This window comes from Phacochoerus africanus, chromosome 8 (assembly GCF_016906955.1).
Source record: "Phacochoerus africanus isolate WHEZ1 chromosome 8, ROS_Pafr_v1, whole genome shotgun sequence".
In the NCBI taxonomy this organism is placed as follows: domain Eukaryota; kingdom Metazoa; phylum Chordata; class Mammalia; order Artiodactyla; family Suidae; genus Phacochoerus; species Phacochoerus africanus.
In genome coordinates this window covers 110,564,527-110,585,501 of record NC_062551.1, presented here as the reverse complement: position 1 = coordinate 110,585,501, position 20,975 = coordinate 110,564,527, and the positions used below count along the sequence as shown (strand labels likewise).

The window sequence follows — 20,975 nt, the reverse complement described above, 5'->3', positions numbered from 1 at the left end:
GGTGGGGTTTCTCATCTACCCAGTGGAGACCAGTATTTCCTCTAGCTGCTCGTCTCCTTCCTCCTTAAGTGATTCCTCTTGACTCCACTGTTCCACTGCCTCACCCAGAGGCCATGGCCACCTCCCAGTCCCCAAACTAGGTCTTTCAGATTTCCCTCCTCTTTTCTTTGTATCTTTTCCTCTTTGGTCCAGCTTGGATGTGAAGGTGCTTCTGATTGTAACCTTGTTCCCTTTTTTCTGTCTGCTAGAGGTGGGTTTTGTTTGTTTTGATGGTATCCTAAAAACCACTTACATGACACGGCTCTCCTATCTTGGAAAGGTCCACATATAACAGTACACTTCAGCCAAGATTGTACCTTTTACTCCTTAAATCTTGTACCCTATAGTAACTGCAGTCTTCTAAGAGTTGCTTTCCCCGAAAACTTTGTTTGCTACTTTGGGATACCTTCTTTTGCTGTGTTCTTTTTGAGCGTGCCTTGACCCCTTTTGATTTTTTTTTTTCCATCAACCCTGAGATAAAGGGTAATTTTATAAAAGAAACTGAGACAGTTTTATAACAGAAATGGAGATGCAGAGAAGTTGATTCACACAGATTACAGCAAGTAACTGGCCCAGGCTCACTCCCCTCCTCACTCAGTCACTCCTTTACTCATTGGATCCATGAAGATGTATTAATCACTCGTTCTGTGCTGGCAATCTTCCAAGTCTAGATTTTGAAAATTAATTTGAGAATTAAAAGCATGAGATTTATTTAAAAATAAGATATTTACTTTTCATCTCATTAGTTAAGTGACTTGTAATCATTGATACTCATTTATTTTGGGCCACAAAAATAATCAGTATACACGCTTGGATTTCATTTTCAAACTCTTGCTGAACAAATGTAAGGTAGAAACGCAAGCTCTAGACCAAACGCTTTCATTCAATAGTGGTTCATTCTTTTCATTCCAGTCATTGTAGGGAGGCCCCTTTAAGATCAAACAGACTGTGCCCAAATCCCCCAGTGCTACTTAACTAGTTGGGCAAGTTACTCATCATTTTGAGCCGATCTCTTCATCTTTAAAAGGAGGATAATGGATTTGTTATGTACATAAAGTGCTTAGGAGAGTGCAACGTATCTGGAAAGCACTTAATAAATATAACTCCCTTTTCTTCCCCTGTCAACTGTAAATTTATCATTAACGGTGAAGAGTAGAATGTTTTAATAATAGGCAGGCAAGTCACATTTGTTCCCATCCTGCGCCAGACTGTCCTAGAAATACTATAAATAAGTGACTAAGTGTGTTTTAGTTCCGCTGCCTCTTCTTTATGTAGCCTATCATTTGATTGATGAATTCATGAGAGATGAATGACAAGTTAGGTACCTGGTGGTGAAAGAAGCCTAGGATGGTTGTAACCTACACCGTGGATGATCACCCTCAATTCATGGAAAGCTGGACAAAAACATTAGCTGAGAAAAATATATCAAGTTTTAAAAAGATGATCTGACTAATTAGTTGCTTCCTTTGTGCTTCCCACCTTCAGATAGGACATGAGTCTCATTCTAATTATCTTTAAAAGATTTTCATTGAAACAGAAAATTCACAGGTCTTTCTTAGGAGGGAGGGGAGCAGCTTTCCCATGTGTTGGTTTGTTTGTTGTATTTTAAGAGGAATAGAATTACTGATTTATCATTACCTCTGTCTAGTTTCAACAGTAGGATTAGGAAATGTGTGATTTCAAAATCATCTTCCTCTCAATATCATCAAAGCCCATAAAATGGTGTTCCAAATCAGAGAAAACTTGTTTTAAGTTCTGCAAAAGCTTTTCTTAAAAAATGGAACCATTTTTCTGCCTACACTGTTAATGAAAGTCAAATGCGCCTCTTGTAAAGGAAGAAATTTCAAGTGTATAAATTATATTTTCTGTTGTAGGATGTTGGTTTGTCCTTAGCCAACCCTCTATTTGTTCATAGCATGGATGCGACCACTTTCTATTAACTGAGCATATACTAGAGTGTGTAGGTTCAGCCTTCCTTATAGAGATGAATGATAAAGGATACAAAACATTTTAACTATAGCACACTATTCAAGTGTTAACTCTACAAACAGGAAAAACATATTATGGATTCCTGTGTTTAAAAATTACTCGTTGCTGGAGTTTCTGTCATGGCACAGTGGAAACAAATCCAACTAGGAACCATGAGGTTGTGGGTTCAATCCCTGGCCTCGCTCAGTGGGTTATGGATCCTGCATTGCCGTGAGCTGTGGTGTAGATCACAGATGCGGCTCGGATCTGGCATGGCTGTGGCTGTGGCTGTGGCCAGCAGCTATAACTCGGATTCGACCCCTAGCACCTCCATATGCTGCAGGTGCAGCCCTAAAAAAAAAAAAGAAAAAAAGAAAGAAATTGCCCGTTGCCATTTATGTTCCAGAACTAGGTCATATTTTAGGAGTGTTCAAATATTTACATTTTATAACCATTCCTGGCTGTTACACATGATTTTTGCTGAGACCTAAGAAACAAGACTGCATATTGTTAATGGAAAACATATTCTCTTAGATGAGTGATACTCTCAGTGATTCTTTTTTATAATTAAATGTAGATGTTAGCCTATAGGCGTTGCTTTATTTTTAGAAAGTTTGGGATTCATGAGTGGGAAAAGCTCAGAACACAGATTTCTTAAAAACAGAATTTCTTTTTTCATAGAGTCTGTTTAAAAGGCACTCTGGAGCCATAACATTTTCTTTTCTTTTCTTTTGAGTAGCAGAGAAGGTTGTTTACTTTTAAGTAACATAGAGGGAGAGACACGACCTTCCATTTACAGTGACAGCACTTAGCAGTAATCACCGCATCAGGAACATTTCCTTTACAGGTAAAAGACACTGAATAATAGAATTTACTTGAGACAGCCTGAGACTAGTTTGAATTGTCTGGCCCTGAGATATTTATCAAGCAGGGACTGGCACTTCTCAGAGAACCATAACTACTTAACAGGTGATTTTTCCCTGACTGCCATCTTCAGACGTGCTACCTTTGACAGTGACACAAAACAGTAGCTCTTCGTCTTAGTGGCCGAACAATTGATTCTAATTGTCTTCACTGTTCCCTCTTTCCTATCACAGAATCGGAAGACTTTTTGATGGTACAGAGCCAATTGTTTTGGACAGTCTCAAACAGCACTATTTCATTGACAGAGATGGACAGATGTTCAGATATATCTTGAATTTTCTACGAACATCAAAACTCCTCATTCCTGATGATTTCAAGGTGAGGGATTCATATTAAATTACCAATAGCATAAATATGTGACTTGTTTTGATGTGCTCCAAAAAGTATTTCCAGCTCTACATTTTTTTTTAACATTTTTTTTTAAAAAAATATTTTCCATCATGGTCTATTCCTGGAGATTGGCTGTAGTTCCTTGTGCTACACAGTAGGACCTTATTGTCTATCCATTCTAAATGTTATAGTTTGCATCTATTAACCCCAAACTCCCAGTCCCTCCCACCCCCTCTCTCCTCCCCAATGGCAACCATAAGTCTGTTCTCCATGTCTCTGCAGTTCTGCATTTTTAAAATACACCAACTCTAAAGGCATCAGAGGTTTCTGACATGGTTAGACTGTCTTCATGAAATAGAATTTATAGTCATTAAAGTTTTGCAGGATCAGGGGGTTCCTGTTGTGGTGCAGCAGAAACAAATCCGACTAATATTCATGAGGCTGTGGGTTCAATCCCTGGCCCCACTCAGTGGGTGAAGGATCTGGCATTGCCATGAGCTGTGGTATAGGTCGAAGATGGTGGTTGGATCCCACATTGCTATGGCTGTGGCTCTGGCCGGCAGCTGTAGCTCCAATTTCACCCCCTAGCCTGGGAACTTCCATATGCTGCAGGTGTGGTCCTAAAAAGCAAAAAAAAAAAAAGTTTGACACTACCAAAAGAGGATTTTTTTTTTAATGTAAAGAATAGAATTACAATTCAACACATTGAAAATATACAGGTTAAATTCAAAGCTTATTTCTGTTAAGTCTTAGGGAAGTAGAGCATAAAAGGAAACCTCCTTAGCTTGGTAAACACTTTTTCTCCCAGAAATTTAAAGCAAGCATTATAGTTACCATTAAAGTTTTAGAATTGTTCCCTTTTAAAGTTACTAACAAGTGTTAAAGTTAGTCCTCCATGGTGCTGGCAACTCTATGCAATGAAATTAGATAAGAAGAGCATGTAGAAAGTGTTAATACACAAGGAGGTATACAAATTGTATTCTTTGCAACTCTTTTTTTTTTTTTTTGGTCTTTCATCTTTTTAGGGCCGCATCTGCAGCATATGGAGGTTCCGAGGCTAGGGGTCTACTGGCCTACACCAGAGCGACAGCAATGCCAGATCCAAGCCGTGTCTGCGACCTACACCACAGCTCATGGCACTTAACCCACTGAGCGAGGCCAGGGATGGAACTCACAACCTCATGGTTCCTCATCAGATTTGTTTCCGCTGTGCCACGAGGGGAACTCCATATCTTTGCAACTCTTAATACTCGTTTAAATAGAAGATTCTAAAGAACCAACTACATACTATTAAAACTAATAACTCATGAAAGTATTGACATTCAGGGTCAATGTATTATAATCAATAGCTTTCCAATAGAGTAGCAAAAGTCAATCATATGATATATGGGAAAATATACCACTTTTGACAACAACAAAAATTATTATAATGCCTAGGAATAAACTTAAGAAATATGCAAAGCCTGATTGAGAAAACTGCAAATACCTACAAAAACGTTTGAACAAAAATTGAAATAATGAAGGGACATTCTGTATTCCTGGATGGGAAGCCTCAATATTGTTAAGATGTCAGATATGTCCAAATTACCTTATATGTTCAGTGCAAACCCATTTAAGTCGCAGGGGGGTTTTTGTTTTTGTTTTTTGGCCTCACCCGCAGCATATGGAGGTTCCCAGGTAGGGGCTGAATCAGAGCTACAGCTGCCGGCCTATGCCACAGCTACAGCAACACCAGATCAGAGCCGCATCTGTGACCTACACCATAGCTCACGGCAACATCAGATCCTTAACCCACTGATCGAGGCCAGGTATTGAACCTGCAACCTCATGGTTCCTAGTCAGATTCGTTTCCAATTCACCATGATGGGAACGCCCACAGATTTTTTAAAAATGAAATTTGACCCATTTATAAAGTTTGTGTAGGAGTTCCCGTCGTGGCGCAGTGGTTAACGAATCCGACTAGGAACCATGAGGTTGCGGGTTCGGTCCCTGCCTTGCTCAGTGGGTTAACGATCTGGCGTTGCTGTGAGCTGTGGTGTAGGTTGCAGACGCGGCTCGGATCCCGCGTTGCTGTGGCTCTGGCATAGGCTGGTGGCTACAGCTCCGATTAGACCCCCAGCCTGGGAAACTCCATATGCCGCAGGAGCGGCCCAAGAAATAGCAACAACAACAACAACAAAAAAAAAAAAAAGTTTGTGTAGAAGAAAAAAATGCTTAAGAAGAGTTTAAAAATATTTGGTGGTGATAGTAATTGTGGGCAACAGTGGAGTGTCCTAGCAGACATCATGATGTACTGTAGTGCTATAGTGATTACAAAGTGTGATCTTGACAGGGCTAAGATGTACACACAGATCAATGGAGAAAAACAGGCCTCAGAGACAGAAGTGTGTATGTTGGATTTCGATATATTATAAAGGCAGTATTTCAAGTCAGTGGAAAAAGAAAGGAATAGTCAGTAATTGGCACTCAAACAATTGGCAACAAGACCCTTGGAAAAAAATGTGGCGGCAGAGCCCTATCTCATAAGTTCACAAAAAATTCCAGGAATAAATGTAAAAGTTAAAGCTATAGAGGTACTAAAAAAAAATTAAAAGGACTTCCCAAAAGTATAATTTTCAGTCAGAGAGAACCTGCTTAAGCAAGACAATAGCCACAAGGCATCCTTAAAAAAATGAAAAATTGTTGATTTAAAGAAACCATATACAAATAAAAGTGTCAGAGTAGAAGAAATATTTGCAACATAAATTAATACCTATCATAAAAGAGCTCCTAAAAATCTATAATAAACATACAAACAGCCCAATGGAAAACTTTTTAAAATATAAACAAAATTTTCTGAAAGAAAAGAATATAAATTGTCAATAAATATTTGAAAAGATACTCAATCTTTTTAGTATCAAAAAAACTTAAATGGAGATAGCCCTTTTTATCAATCAGATTGGCAAAAAATTTTTAATTGGTAATATTCGGTATTGGGGAATATTGTGTAGTTGGGAGTGAAAACTATTAAACATTTCTGGAGGGCAGTTGACTGGTAGTTCTTAAATTTTTAAAATATATACTTTTTGATTTAGCAATCCCATGTCAATTAATTTATCTTTTAGAAATAACACATAAACATGCAAATATAGAAGCATAGATATTTATTGTAGTTATACTTATAATAGCAAAAACGGGACACAGTTTTTAAAATGTTCAATAATGGCAGATGGTTACAAATATTATAGGATAGTCATACTGTGGAATAGTTGATGGAAGCAGGGAATCACCAAGATTTTATTCAGTGAGAATATTAATTTACAGAATATGTATGTTTCTTTTCTTTCTTTTTTTTTCTTTTTTCTTTTTTCTTTTTTTTTTTGTCTTTTTGTCTTTTTTAGGGCAGCACCTGTGGCGTATGGAGGTTCCCAGGCTAGAGCTGTTGCTGCCCGGCCTACACCACAGCTCACTGCAACGCTGGATCCTTAACCTACTGAATGAGGCCAGGATGGAACCCGGAACCTCATGGTTCCTAGTCAGATTCATTTCCACTGAGCCACAATGGGGAACTCCTCTCTGTTTCTACTTATGTAAAAAATCATGCATAAATATTTGTAAATAGAAAAAGATCTCAGATAGATTCCATATTGATGAGAGGCCCCCTAAACCTCTATTAATTTAGAGGTTTAGGGGGCCTCTCATCAATATGAAACTTTGAACAATGGGGCATGTCAAGGATAATTAGCCAAATGGAAAAGAGAGTCATATGTCATGTCATGTCCACATTTATCTTACATGAAAACAACAGACTTTTGGCAGAAAAAATAAGAGAGCAATAAGTGCGACTAGTGTGTGCAACTCCCTGCAGCCCAGCATAACCTGAGGAGTTCCCCGGACCCTGCCCCTCTGCAGCCAGTGGCAGATCCCAGAGCCTCTCAGAAGTGTGCCTCTGCAGTGCTGGGCACGCATGAGTCCAGCATTGACAGACGTGGGAAGTTGGTCTGTGCCACGTGGCTCCGAACTGCAAGTCAGCAGCTTGAGCAGAACTGCAAGTCAGCAGCTTGAGCAGATCTTCCTAGGCGGTTTTCAAGGATTACACTCCTCTCTAGTTGCCCTTTCCTGCCTTCCCCTCCTGGCGCGTCATTTACCGGGCGAGCATGGTCTGAGGAGGACAAAGGGGAGTTTGAGATCTCCACCCCTTGGTCAAAGTCAGGGGAGGCACCTGCCAAGCCACCAGTTTAGACAGCAGGCCCGGGGGGACTGGGATGACCAGCGACAGAGTTGAGGACAGCAGGCCGCTTGACACACTAGCTGTGGTGGAACAGGGAGCTTGGAACGGAGTCTGGGCTGCTTCTAGAAGGCAGGCACAGGCCCTGCGTGGAAATGGGAGGTGGGGCTGAGTCCTGCCCTGGACAGAAAATTGAAGGAAGGGGTCAGGGGAGGGGAGAGGCTTCTGAACATGGGCGGGGCTTCTGCAGGGACCGCAGCCTCTCATCGGACCCCTGGATGGCAGGCGTGTGCTCACCAGCCAGGTCCGGGAGAGAAAGGTCTCTACTTTCTCATGGAGTAGAGAAAGTCTGATAGGGCAGGAAGAGAGCTGACATTTCCTTACTCCCTCCTGTTTTCCTGGAAGGAAGTCTAGAAATGGGAAAGGGAGTTGAGGAGGGAAGTTTCACCTGTAGGTCTCTTTTAAGGTGCTTGCATTTCCAGATGCCCTCTCAGAACCTCTACCTGCATAGCCATTGGCTCCTTAAACTTGGGTTGCCCTCCCAGGAGCTGGCCAGCCCCGCCTACCCCTCCCTGCCTTCAGCACCTCCAGCCCTGCTCCTCTCCATGTGTGTCCTATCTCAGTGAAAATGCCGAATCCACGTACCTGTTTCCAGGCTGGCCTCTCCCACACCCATCATCTGTGACTCGAGTACCCTCCAGATGCTTCTGGAATCAATCTGCTCCTGTCATCCCCCCCTCCCTTATCCAAGGCAGCATTTTAGATGACTCAGAGTCGCTTCACATTTGGTCTCCCTTCTCCCACACGTCTCCCCCTCTTCAACCACTCTCCATGGGCAAACCAGGAGACACTTCATGAAACTTTTTGAGATCGTGTTGGATTCTCATACAGTTGTACGAAATGACAGCTCCTGTGGTACCTGGTTCCCCCCAGTGTCACATCTCGCACACTGCCAACTAGCCTCACTGTCGGGATCTGACACTGATACGGTCAAGGTGCAGTATATTTCCATCTGGGCCAGGATCCCTCCTTTTGCCGTTTTACAGCCATGGCCTCCTTCCTCTCCCCCTCCTCCATCTCCCAGCCTGTCCCTCACCAAGGGTCACTTTTAAAAAACATAGTGTGGGAGTTCTTGTTGTGGCTCAGTGATAACAAACCTGACTAGTATACATAAGGTTCAATCCCTGGCCTTGCTCACTGGGTTAAGGATCTGGTGTTGCCGTGAGCTGTGGTGTAGGTCGCACGCTCGGCTCGGATCCCGTGTTGCCGTCTTGTCGTATAGGCTGGTGGCTATGGCTCTGATTCGACCCTGAACTTCCATGTGCTGCAGGTGTGGCCCTAAAAAAAGAAAGAAAGAAAAATACAACACATAGTGTATTATGACTTGCTCTGGCTGGAAACTCTGCAGGGGCAAAGCAGCACATCCTGGTCACAGGCCCAGCAAGCCCAGGCCCCTGCACACACCTACCCAGCTCTTACCCTGCACGTGTGCCAAACCCCCTGTCCCCCGCAGAGCAGACCACTCCATCTGATGCTCTTTCCCTGGAATTTATTTGTCACTTAGGGTTCATGGTATTCATCACTAAGCTGTCCTGTGCCCAGTCTAGCTTAGATTTGCCTGTACCCCTGATTCGCTATGGTCACACACAGAGGGTTTGTAATTATTTGCCTCTGTTGTTTAGCACCATATACCTAGCTGTATGTTAACAAACGCTTTCAGCTTCGAGTGTCAAACTAGCCAATCAACAGCACCTTAAACTAATGGAGGTTTGTTTTTCTCACATAAGAAGTCAGAGGTCCGTGGTCATTGGCTGTGGTATCTGCTCCGTGATGTTATCAAGGACAGGACTCTCTTGTCTTTTTGTTTTTTTATTCTCAGTGTGGACGTTTTGACCTCATGCTTGTCACTTCAAGGCCATAAGGTGACTGTCACAGCTCCAGTCATCACATCCTCATTCAAGGCAGGAAAAGGGGGCAGAAGGCTTATAACTCACAAGACTGCGTCCTTGTCAGAAGATTCCCAGTACCCTTCCTCTTTATAACTCATTGGCTAGAACTGAGCCTCTCCTAGCTGCAGAGGGGGCTGAAAAAATGGCTTTTGTTTCTTTTTCAGCCCCTGCAGTGAGAGAAATGGGCAAAGGCTAAGGGGTTGGAAAGGGCTGTGGGGGAAGCTAGCTAGCAGCGTCTGTCACACTAGCTTAGCCCTGCATGTATTAAGCATGTAAATATTTGTGGTATGAGTGATGAATGAAGTCAGTCTCACATTCGAACCAGATTCTGGTACATACCTGGGCATATGTGTCCTTATATTTGAACTCTGCATATTTTGGGTGTATATCTTGACTCTTTAACTACCTTTTGTCTCGAACAGAGACATCTTTATGTTTTTTGTTTGTTTGTTTGTTTGTTTTGTCTTTTTGCCATTTCTTGGGCCGCTCTTGCGGCATGTGGAGGTTCCCAGGCTAGGGGTCGAATCAGAGCTGTAGCCACCGGCCTACGCCAGAGCCACAGCAACGCGGGATCCGAGCCGCGTCTGCAACCTACACCACAGCTCACGGCAACGCCGGATCGTTAACCCACTGAGCAAGGGCAGGGACCGAACCCGCAACCTCATGGTTCCTAGTCGGATTCGTTAACCACTGCACCACGACGGGAACTCCCATCTTTATGTTTTTCTAGAGGACACTGTATGCTAGACACATAATAATTGGTTAGTATTAGTTAATTTAAACAGTAGAAAAATTCGAGTCATAAGAGGTCAAGAGCTAACTATAAGTGGGCACTACACTTCTATTTAAAATCATGTAGGGCTGGTGCAGCGGAAACAATCCAACTAGAATCCATGAGGATGCAGGTTCGATCCCTGGCTTTGCTTAGTGGGTTGGGGATTCAGCGTTGCCGTGAGCTGTGGTGTAGGTCAAAGACACAGCTTGAATCCCGCTGTTGCTGTGTCTGTGGTGTAGGCTGGCAGCTGCCCCTCCGATTGGACCTCTAGCCTGGGAACTTCCATATGCCACGACTGTGACCCTAAAAAAGAAAAAAAAAAACAAATAAAATAAAATCATACAGGGCTAATTGGAAAATATACGATGCGTGTGTATATAATATCATCCTAAGCTACATATCAGGGTGATATATTAATTTATAATTAATTCATAATTCCTGTGATTAAAAGAGATGCAGGGTCCAGGGAATATAAAACAATTTATGGGTAATTACAGCTAGGAAATGGTAATAACCATTTGTTTTCAGTTTCAGGATGTTCCAGAAACAGAGCTAGGTGTTTGAAACATTTAAATACGGCAGGCATTATTTTTTTTCCTCCAAGAACATTCCCGTTAGTTGCTGGGGAGAGAAAAACTTCCACATGGGGGCTAAGCTGTGGCCAATTCCAGAGGACCCACCCAGTCACCCCCCTGGCTAGGAGTGGGATGGGTGCTTCTCTGCACCTTTCATGCTCCCTTGGGATTCCAGAACCCCAAAAGACCTGCTGTTCATTAATACTAAGCACAGAACACACCCTTTAATTGGGTTCAGATTTAACTGTAGGCCACGCTTGGGGAAATAAGACAAAAAGCATGTCACATGAAACTCACGTATTCCAGGGCCCTGAAATGTTTCCCATGGAGCCTCTGGGCGACAGGCCATAAATTACAGGGAATCTGGAACCTGGCGGAGCAGGAGAAAATAAGCCGGGGTGGCCATTCGGCCCTCGTGGTTATGATGGAGATACATCCACCGCAGTTTGTGGGAATCAGAAAGACAGGTGCACACAGACTGGCTGTCAGTCGGCCCGACCCTGAACAGTACAGTAGGTGCTTTCTTCCTGGGCAGTTTCTTCCCTGACCTTGGAAGAGGGACACAGCGTTTGGTGAGTGGAGAGAATCTCTTACTGTGTTTGCAGGGAGCGCATTCCTTGATTACCTGCTTCCCTCTCCAGCTATTTAATGCTAGGTTGAGCAAAGGCATGAAATCTTGAAATCACAGCATCCTCCGTCCCTTAACATCTCATTCTGCAAATGTGCTGTCTGAGCTAGATACCCATTTAACAATTTAGATAATTTCATACTTCACAACACCACTTAAGTGGCAGCTGCTCGTGCCCTGCTCCCACTGAAAGGCGTTGGAATTTGTTTTCTAGATAAGTGATTGGGGAACCTCTTTGCAGTGTTTTATTATGGATATAACTCTCCCTCTTCCCTTCATCTCTCCCTCCTCCCCAATTATATTGACGTGTTCATCATCGCTCTGTTTTCTGCTCACACCCATCCGTGCATGGACACATGTGGGCACACACACATATGCATAGTTGTAATTCCCAGTACACTGTGAGTCCAGAGCTTTGGTTCCTTTTTTGGTGAGGAACCACAAAATTACACCTCTCTAGGCTTTTTTTTTTTTTTAATCTGTTTTTCCTCTTTTTAGGGCCGCACCTGAGGCATATGGAAGTTACCAGGCTAGGGGCGGAAACAGAGCTGTAGCTTCCAGCCTATGCCACAGCCATGGCAACGCCAGATCCTTAACCCACTGAGCGAGGCCAGGGATCGAACCCGTGTCCTCACGGATGCTAGTCAGGTTTGTTACCACTGAGCCATGATGGGAACTCCTCTAGACTTCTATTTTGAACATCTATATTGAACATCCATGTTGCTAACATCTTTCATGGTCTCTGGATGAATGTCTACCCTTCTTAGATAAGTAAAACTTTGCTGGCAGACTGCGCTCCAGTTTAACCTCTCCCTAGCTTAAGTTCAAACATCTAGTAGTTATTTCTAATAACCTTTTAATATTATAGAAGTATACATACATTATAGAAAATTTGAAAGTATAGATAAGCAAAAAAATTTTCAAGAGTATATTCCCACCTCTCAGAAATTGCTGATGTTAGAATCTTAGTGCGTAGGCTTTTGGGTCTTTTTCTATGTTTATTTCAGACAATATCTCTACCTTTCCACTTTTTTTTTTTTGTCTTTTTAGAGCCATCCCCATGGCACATGGAGGTTCCCAGGCTAGGGGTCAAATTAGAGCGGCAGCTGCTGGCCTACACCACAGTCATAGCAACATAAGATCCACCACAGCTCACAGCAATGCAGGATCCTTAACCCACTGAGCGAGCGGGATCGAACCTGTGTCCTCATGGATACTAGTCAGATTCATTTCTGCTGAGCCATGACAGGAACTCTCCTACCTTTCCACCTTAATAAAATTTTATTTCCTCTAATACTATAATCATATTCAAATTTCCCTGATTGACCCCCCCAAAATGTCCTTTCTACATGGCTTTTCCAAGCTGGAAAAATATGATCCAGGACCTTACTGAATCTAGTTCTGTCCCTTCATTTTTTTTTATCTCACATGGTCCCTTTTTATATGATGCTGACTTGCTGAAGAGACCAGGCCAGTTGCCCTACCAAACATCCCACCATCTAGATTTGTCTGGTTGCCTTGTCATGTGAGCTCATTACACTAGCCTCACATTTCCTGTAAACTGCAAGTTGTATCTAAAGGCTTCATAGGTTTAAGTTAAATATTTTGGCAGGAATACATCTCCATTGATATTGTGTGCTTCCTGTTACACCACGTTAGCAAACACTTGTGGCTGAACCACTGTTAATGACAGAAGGACTGACCATTAGATCAGGGTGTGTACTGTGTTCCTTCAATTACAACAAAAACGATCCCTGTCTAGCTCAGGGTTTCTCCCCTCACACTATTTAACATTTGGGGCCAAATGATTCTTGGTGGTAGGACTGTCCTGTGACTGATTGGAAGTTGAGTAGCATCCCTGGCCTCTACTCACTAGATGCCAGTAGCACCCAACCCCTCCCGGTCAGAGACCAAGAAAGTCTCCAAACATTGCAGAAGGTCCTAGCTTAAGGAAAGAGGAAAGATTCCTATTTATCTCATAGAATTATTGGGAACTCTCTCTCAGGGATGGAAACATCAGAGCAGCTCTGGGGACCTTGGTCGTGGGAGTTTGTGGTTTTCTGGAATGCTCCCCAGCAATGCCCAGGGTCTCTCTCCCCATTTTTGGTTCGATACGGAGGCCATCTGATTGGCTCAGGTTGGCTCCGATGCTTATGCTTCAGCCATTCGCTGTGGCAACACAGACCTGCCTTCTGGGTACTCCTTCTGAGGGCTGAACTTTCTCAGAGAAGGCAGGGTTACGAGCTGGATAGACTCCCAACAAGTTTTTCTTCTCTAGCACCCAAGCTGTCAGCGCAGGATGTGTGCCCCAGCCCTTCTTAGCTGCTGTGTCTCCAGTGCAGAGGCTGTTCCTCCCAGTATTCCTGCCAAGGCCCGCTTCTCACCTTCTCCCAAGGACACTCCCTCCGAGGCAGGACTAGTTGCAGAAGCAGGGCTGGGAGGTGGCCGCAGCCAGCCCTAGCACCATCCATCTCAGATGGCATCTCTAGCCCAGCCCTCGCTATGCCCTACACTTCAGGCCTAACTGCTGAGCGTAGACTCCGGGTGACTTGCTAAGCTGGGGTGTGGCTTCCAGATGCAGATGGCTCTGCCTTCAGGTCTGCCTTCGGCTCTGCCTTCAGCTCTGCCATCTGCGCCCTGTCATTATCACCTGTGTACACTGCAGCCTGTCTCTAGGAGAGTCAGAGGCTGGGGTGGAGACAGTAACCAGGTAGAGAAGAGATTTTGCCCACTGCTTACATTTCCTTTTTTTTTTTTTTTTTTTGGTCTTTTGTCTTTTTAGGGCCACACCCGAAGCATGTGGAGGTTTCCAGGCTAGGTGTCAAATCGAATCAGAGCTATTGCTGCAGCCCTACACCACAGCTCACGGCAACACCGGATCCTTATCCCTCTGAGTGGGGCCAGGGATTGAACTCGTGTCCTCATGGATACTAGTCGGGTTCATTAACCACTGAGCCACGATGGGAGCTCCTTAGGTTTCCTTTAACAGCGTCAGGATAAGTCTTAGGCTGGGCATCCTTGCCTCAGGAAAACAGGAGTGGTCGGGAGAAGCTGGAAGTCGATGGCACTGAACCGGGAAGAAGCCTGACTGGAAGTGTCAAGTGGTAGCAGAGGAAAAGGAGGATGTGGGCCAGTCTTTCTCGGCTTTGAGGAAAAGAAAGGGGCTTGGGGGTGGAGAGGGCAGAATAGACAGAGCACAGAGGAGCTCTAGGGCAGGGGGAATACTCTGTGTGATATTCTAATGGTGGATACACATCATTAAACATTTCTCCAAACTCATAGAATGTCCCACACCAAGAATGAACCCTCATGTATGGACTTAGAATGTATGGACTTATGATGTGTCAGTGTAGGTTCATAGCTTGTAACAATTGGACCGCTCTGATGGGGCTGTCAGCATGTCGACAGTGGCCTGGGGTGGCGGGGGTGCGGCTGAGGCTTGCATGTGCCAGGTAAGGGGGAGTATGGAAAATCTCTGTCTTCTGCTCAATTTTGCTGTGAACTTAAATTGCTCTAAAAAATGAAATCCTTTTAGGGAGTTCCCATTATGGTGCAGTGGAAACGCATATGACTAGGAACCATGAGGTTGCAGGTTCGATTCCTGGCCTTGCTCAGTGGGTTAAGGATCTGGTGTTGCCATGAGCTGTGGTGTAGGGTCACAGAAGCAGCTCGGATCTGGCATTGCTGCGGCTGTGGTGTAGGCTGGCAGCTACAGCTCCGATTAGACCCCTAGCCTGGGAATCTCCATATGCTGTGGATGTGGCCCTAGACAGACAAAAAGACACACACACAAAGGATTAAAATGTGAAATCCTTTTAAAGAAAAGGACGAAAGGAAAAAAAGCAAGAACATCAGTCCAGAGAAAGATGGCAGAGCCAGGGGAATTAAGAAATATAGAGGCCCCCAAACATCAAACACTGAAAAAACTATGTTGACCTACCTCCCCCTCAAAAAAAAAATTTTTTTAAGGAAAGTTTTGCAGGGATCTGCTTTTGTTGAGGTGTACGCATGGATGCTGTTATAAAGTATAAAATCCTCTCATTTCCCCTCATTTTCTTGGCACCTCTTCTTTGCAGGCACCCTGATACATACCCTGCCTTCTGGGGCATCAAGCACAGGGAGATGGCCCAGCATTGGGACCTCGCCCCCACCCCCACCCCCTGTCCTGAGCTTGGGAGGGAGAAGAACTTCTAAAGCTCTGGGGCAGGGGGAACTGCTAAAGCTCCCAGAAAAGCCCTCTTTGTGCCCACAGGGTCTAGTGTGGCAGCTGCACATAAACATATCTCAAATGAGTTCATGGAGTTCCCATTGTGGCACAACAGGAACGAATCCGACTAGGAACCATGAGGTTTCGGGTTCGATCCCTGGCCTCACTCAGTGGATTAAGGATCCGGTATTGCCGTGAGATGCAGTGTAGGTCAGAGAAGCAGCTCAGATCCCACGTTGGTGTGGCTGCAGTGTAGGCCGGCAGCTACACCTCATATTCCACCCCTAGCCTGAGAACCTCCATATGCCGCAGGTCCGGCCCTTAAAAAAAAGAAAAAGGAAAAAAAACATGAGTGTGTGAGTGAGTGGCTGAGTAGAGGAACCTGTCAACTCCTGGGTAAAACTTCAAGTACCTTAGGAGTAAATTAAGGCTTTGAACTGTTCTGTGGAACTAGAAGTCATGTGTGGTAGGCTGAGGAATGGCCTCCCCTAAGGTGTCCACATCCTAACCCCTAGAACCTGTGACTGTGTCACCTTACGTGGCAGAAGGGTCCTTGCAGGTGTGATTAAGTTTAGGGGCCGTGCAGTGGGGAGATTATCTTGGCTAATCCATGGGGGGCCTGTGGAACCACGGGGGTCTTGAGAAGTGAAAGAGGAAGGCAGGAGGGTGGGAGGCAGAGAAAGTGTGATGAAGGAAGTGGTGTGGTGGCCATGAGCCAGGCATCATGGGCAGCCACTGGAAGCTGGAAACTGATTCTCCCCTGGAGCCTCCAGAAGGAAGGCGGCCCTACCAACATCCTGGCTTTAGCCCTGTGAGACCCATTTCAGACTCTTGACCTCCAGAACTGTAAGAGAATAAATCTGTGCTATTTTCAACCACCAAATTTGCAGTCATTTTTAACAGCAGCATTAGGAAACCTGTACACAGTGAATAGCCCTTTCTTCCCTGTAGGGAAAATGTCTTCCAAGTTCCAAATATCCTATAAGACATAAGCTGTGGAAACCTGGCCCATTCACCTTTTGGAGTCCACTTACATTTACGTTCTTGTTCTGTGTACCTATCTCCAGGGTCTCAGGGGAGCTCAATGTATTCATCTGTAAAATAAGATCTTGATCTTTCAGCCGCAAAAAGCCATTGCAGATCTCAGGGAAAAAAAAATGTTTTACTTTAAAAATATGTATTGGGTCTAGATACTCATATTGCAACAGAACAAAGGGGAGGGGAATGTATACATGTAAGAGTAACTTGATCCCCATGCTGTATAGCAGGAAATAAAATAAAATAAAATTAAAATTAAAAATAAATAAATAAATAAAAACATGTATTGGGAGTTCCCATCTGGCTCAGTGGTTAACGAATCCAACTACGAACCATGAGGTTGTGGGTTCAATCCCTGGCCTTGCTCAGTGGGTTAAGGATCTGGCGTTGTCATGAGCTGTGGTGTGGGTTGCAGACATGGCTCGGATCCCTCGTTGCTATGGCTCTGGCGTAGGCCGGTGGCTTCAGCTCCGATTTGACCCCTAGCCTGGGAACTTCCATATGCCGAGGATGCAGCCCTAGAAAAAGATAAAAAAAAAAAAAAAGTACTGGAAATGATTGCCCAGTGGGGACCTGCTGTATAGCACAGGGAACTCTACCCAATAGTCTGTGGTAGTCTATATGCAAAAAGAATCTGGAAAGGAATGGATGTGTGTACATGTATAACTGAATCCCTTTGTTGCACAGTGGAAATTATCCCAACATTGTAAATCAACTATACTTCCAAAAAACTTTAAAAAATGGGAAAAAAAAATGTATTGCAGTTCACTGGTGGCTAGTGGGTTAAGGATATGGTGTTGTCACTGCTGTGGTGTGTGTTTGATCCCTATGCTAGGAACTTCCACAGGTGTGGACAAAAAAATAAATAAAAATAAAAATAGGAGCCATTGTGGCTCAGCAGGCTAAGGACCAGATGTCTCTGTGAGGATGTGGGTTCAATCCCTTAACACCAGGTAAGGATCCAATATTGCTGCAAGCTGTGGCATAGGATGCAGATGCAGCCTGGATCTGGTGTTGCTGTGGCTTTGGTGTAGGTCAGCAGCTGCAGCTCCAATTTGACCCCTAGCCCAGGAACTTCCATATGTGCCAGGTGCGGCTGTAATAAATTTTTTTTTAATTATTTAAATGTGGTAATAGGCCTGTGAATAACATAATTCTCTTGAACTGGATATGAGGCTAAGCAAGAGATATGGTCGATGCTATATTAATTAGAGAAAGTAAAATCATTGAGGGGGAGTTCCCGTCATAGCGCAGTGGTTAATCAATCCGACTAGGAACCATGAAGTTGCAGGTTCGATCCTTGGTCTTGCTCAGTGGGTTAAGGATCCGGCGTTGCTTGAGCTGTGGTGTAGGCCACAGATGTGGCTCGGATCCCACGTTGCTGTGGCTCTGGTCTGGCCCGGTGGCTACAGCTCTGGTTAGACCCCTAGCTTGGGAACTCCATGTGCCGCTGGAGCAGCCCTAGAAAAGGAAAAAAAAAAAAACGACATAAAATCATTGAGGGAAGGAGGGGAAGAGAATGACAGCATCTAGAACATTCTGGAATTTCTTTGTTGAAAGCAGGTAGAGATGCTTTGGATTCACTTCTTGCAAAAGAAGAACTGGGGCGAAACCACTGCAGCCTCATAAACCCCTGCCCAGTTCACCTGGTTCCTTGGGAACAAAAGGCTGAATCATCTAGAGTTTGCACAAACCAAAGAAAAGAAGGTGGGCATTATCAGATAAGAACTTAGGCTTCAGAGTTCCCATTGTGGCTCAGCAGGTTAAGATCCCCACATAGGGCCCATGAGGATGTGGGTTCAGTGGATTAAGGATGCGGTATAGGTCACAGATGCTACTCAGATCTTGCTTTGCTCTGGTGTAGGCCGGGAGCTGCAGCTCTGATTAGACCCTTAACCCTTAACTCGGAAACTTCCTGCAGCCCTGAAAAGAAAAGAAAAAAAAGACTTCAGAAGATTGACAGACCAGAAGAGGTGAGCACAAGGCCAGAAAAAATATTAAAGGAAACAGGAGCATAAACTCTAAAAACAGTGAAATACAGGCAGTAAAGTTAGATGATCCCCACTAAGGAAGGAAGAGAGAACGAAGTTTCTAGAGAGCGCTGCTGTGGAGCCTGAGTCTGTGCTGCATGGAGTTCTCTCATGAGGCTGGAATCGCGACATTAGGAAGCAGAGAAAGGCAGAAATAAAGGAATAAAATAGATAAAACGTGCGTTTCCCAGCAGAAAGTAACCACAAGAGCCACCTTTTTAGTTCTGCTGCTGGCGGAGGGTGATGCTGGGAGGTGAGTCAGCGCGGGAGTGGGTGGCCGCACATGCTCAGCTGTCCCCCAGCTTCTGCTTTCCCAGCACCTACGCCGGCTCTGCCCTGGAGACCAGACGAAACAGCGTGGAAAAAGAAGGAATGGAGCCAAGAGAATCAAAAGAGAGCAAAAGAACACCCGGCAGCTTGGAGTCGTTCAAGGCCAGGCCCCTGAGCTGACGACGCGCAGGCGCAGGCTGACCTTCGGGGGAGCCTTTTTCATCCTTCACTTTAACGGCCCCTAGCAGGATCCTTGAGACATCGCTCAGCAGGGCCAAAAGCCTGATAAAGGCTCGTGTTGCCCTCATTTTCCAAGAGCAGATACGATGACTGAGCAACGCTGGGCAGAGAGGCGCTGTCCGTCCACCGCAGGACATCTGAGCGGGTTACCAGGCAGGCGGTTCCTGAACTCAGAGGAAGAGTGAAGGTGACACGCGTTCAGAGGCAGCGCGTCTGAGTCCTGTTGGCCCCATTGCTTGGGGTTATGGTAGACAAACTGGTAGATCTGGGCGTTGTCATGGACACAGATGCATAGACTAGCAGGGCTGCAAGCAACCTCCCTGTAATTCACTCTCCTTGTGTGACAGATGAGTAGACTGGGGCCCCCAATCGTTAAGGCCAATTCCTGGCAATACAGCGACTTGGAGCCCCTCCCAGACCCAGCCTTGCTGGAGTCCCACCCAAACACACCGTAGTTCAACAAGATACCCAACAAAGGCCACCATGATGGGCTGGATTACAGGCTGTATAAATGGACAGCCAGAATCCAGAGATAGTTTATTACCTGAGCATCAGCCTGAACAAAAGACCTGTATATAAGCCCTGTCCTCACCAGACTTTAAGAAATGATTCACACATAGAAACAGAACACCCAGTTCAAAATGACACAAAAATGAGAGGGAGGCTGAGAACGTTGGGTGAAAGGATCCGAGTTTCCTCAGTGCATTGGCACAAATTCAGAACCTACAGCGTGTAATTTAAAGAGCGATAAATAATGGGGGGTGTGAAATTGTTCACAAAGCCTGGATGAGGACGACTTCGCTCCACAGCAGCTTTGTGTGAAAGGTGTGGGATTTCGCTGTAAGCAGAATGTGAACAGAGTGAGGGGACTCAGGGGGCTGCCTGGAAAGCTCACATGACCATCTACTGCATGGTGGGCAGAATAATGCTCACCAAAGACACTGTTGTCCTCATTCCTGGAAGCTGTGAATGTGTCACCTCACACGGCAGAAGGGACTTTGCCGGTGTGATTAGATTAAGAGTCTTGAGATGGGGAGATTATCCTGGATAATCCACGTGGACCCAGTGTGCTCAAGGGATCCTTACAAGTGAAAGAAGGAGGCAGGGGGGTCAGAGGAAGAGGAAGAGATGTGACCACAGAAGCAGAACGGGGAGGGATGCAGGACCAGAAGCCAAGGGCCACAGGCTGCTTCTCGGCCCTGGGAAAGGGAGGGAAAGGCATGCTCCTGTGAGTCGGGAGGCTAAGCAGGTGACATAGATGATCAGAGCAATGGTCTGCTCTCCTGCAGGGAACCAGGGCTCCCAGAGTGATGGAGTGGCTGAGAGAGGACAAAGTAAAGCAGCCCCCGCCGCTGACACATGCTGATGGCAGTGTCCTCCCCCTGCCCACGTTTCTCAGCATTGGAAGGTGCATGATCCAGCTGGAGGCCCACTCATCCTTTCTTGCCTCTCCACACCGTTTTCTCTGGAAGCCTTGAATAATGCTGCTGCTGCTGTTGATTTGCAAGAAAGAGAGCAAAGTGCCAAATAAAAAACAGTTCTGCAGTCATCCTCTTCCCCAGGCTCCATCCTGCAGACAGCAGCAGCCTCTGACAGGTGCTTGGGCCCTGGGCTCAGACAGTGGTTTTCCTGCAGGCACCGGGCACCGCCTGCCAGCTCCAGCCCCTGGAAGGGAGGCAAAATGCCTGTGTCAGTTGATTAAAATATTCTCAGTCAACGTGTCCAGACAAGTATCCACGTACCTCACAGCCAGAGATGATTGTGGCCATAGCTACGTTTAGACATAATATCAACC

At 45.1% G+C, this 20,975-nt stretch overlaps 1 protein-coding gene across 4 annotated transcripts in view; it reads left to right on the top strand.

The window, feature by feature from the left end:
• Window positions 1-20,975, top strand: part of KCTD1 (potassium channel tetramerization domain containing 1) — a 193,135-nt gene that overhangs the window by 164,576 nt on the left and 7,584 nt on the right. For 3 of the 4 annotated variants that reach the window (XM_047794013.1, XM_047794014.1, XM_047794011.1), the window contains exon 3: window positions 3,105-3,249. The exons of the other annotated variant lie outside the window; for it this stretch is intronic. In XM_047794013.1, coding sequence (XP_047649969.1) covers window positions 3,105-3,249 — 145 coding nt within the window. The remainder of the gene's footprint in view (window positions 1-3,104; window positions 3,250-20,975) is intronic. 4 annotated transcript variants of the gene reach the window in all.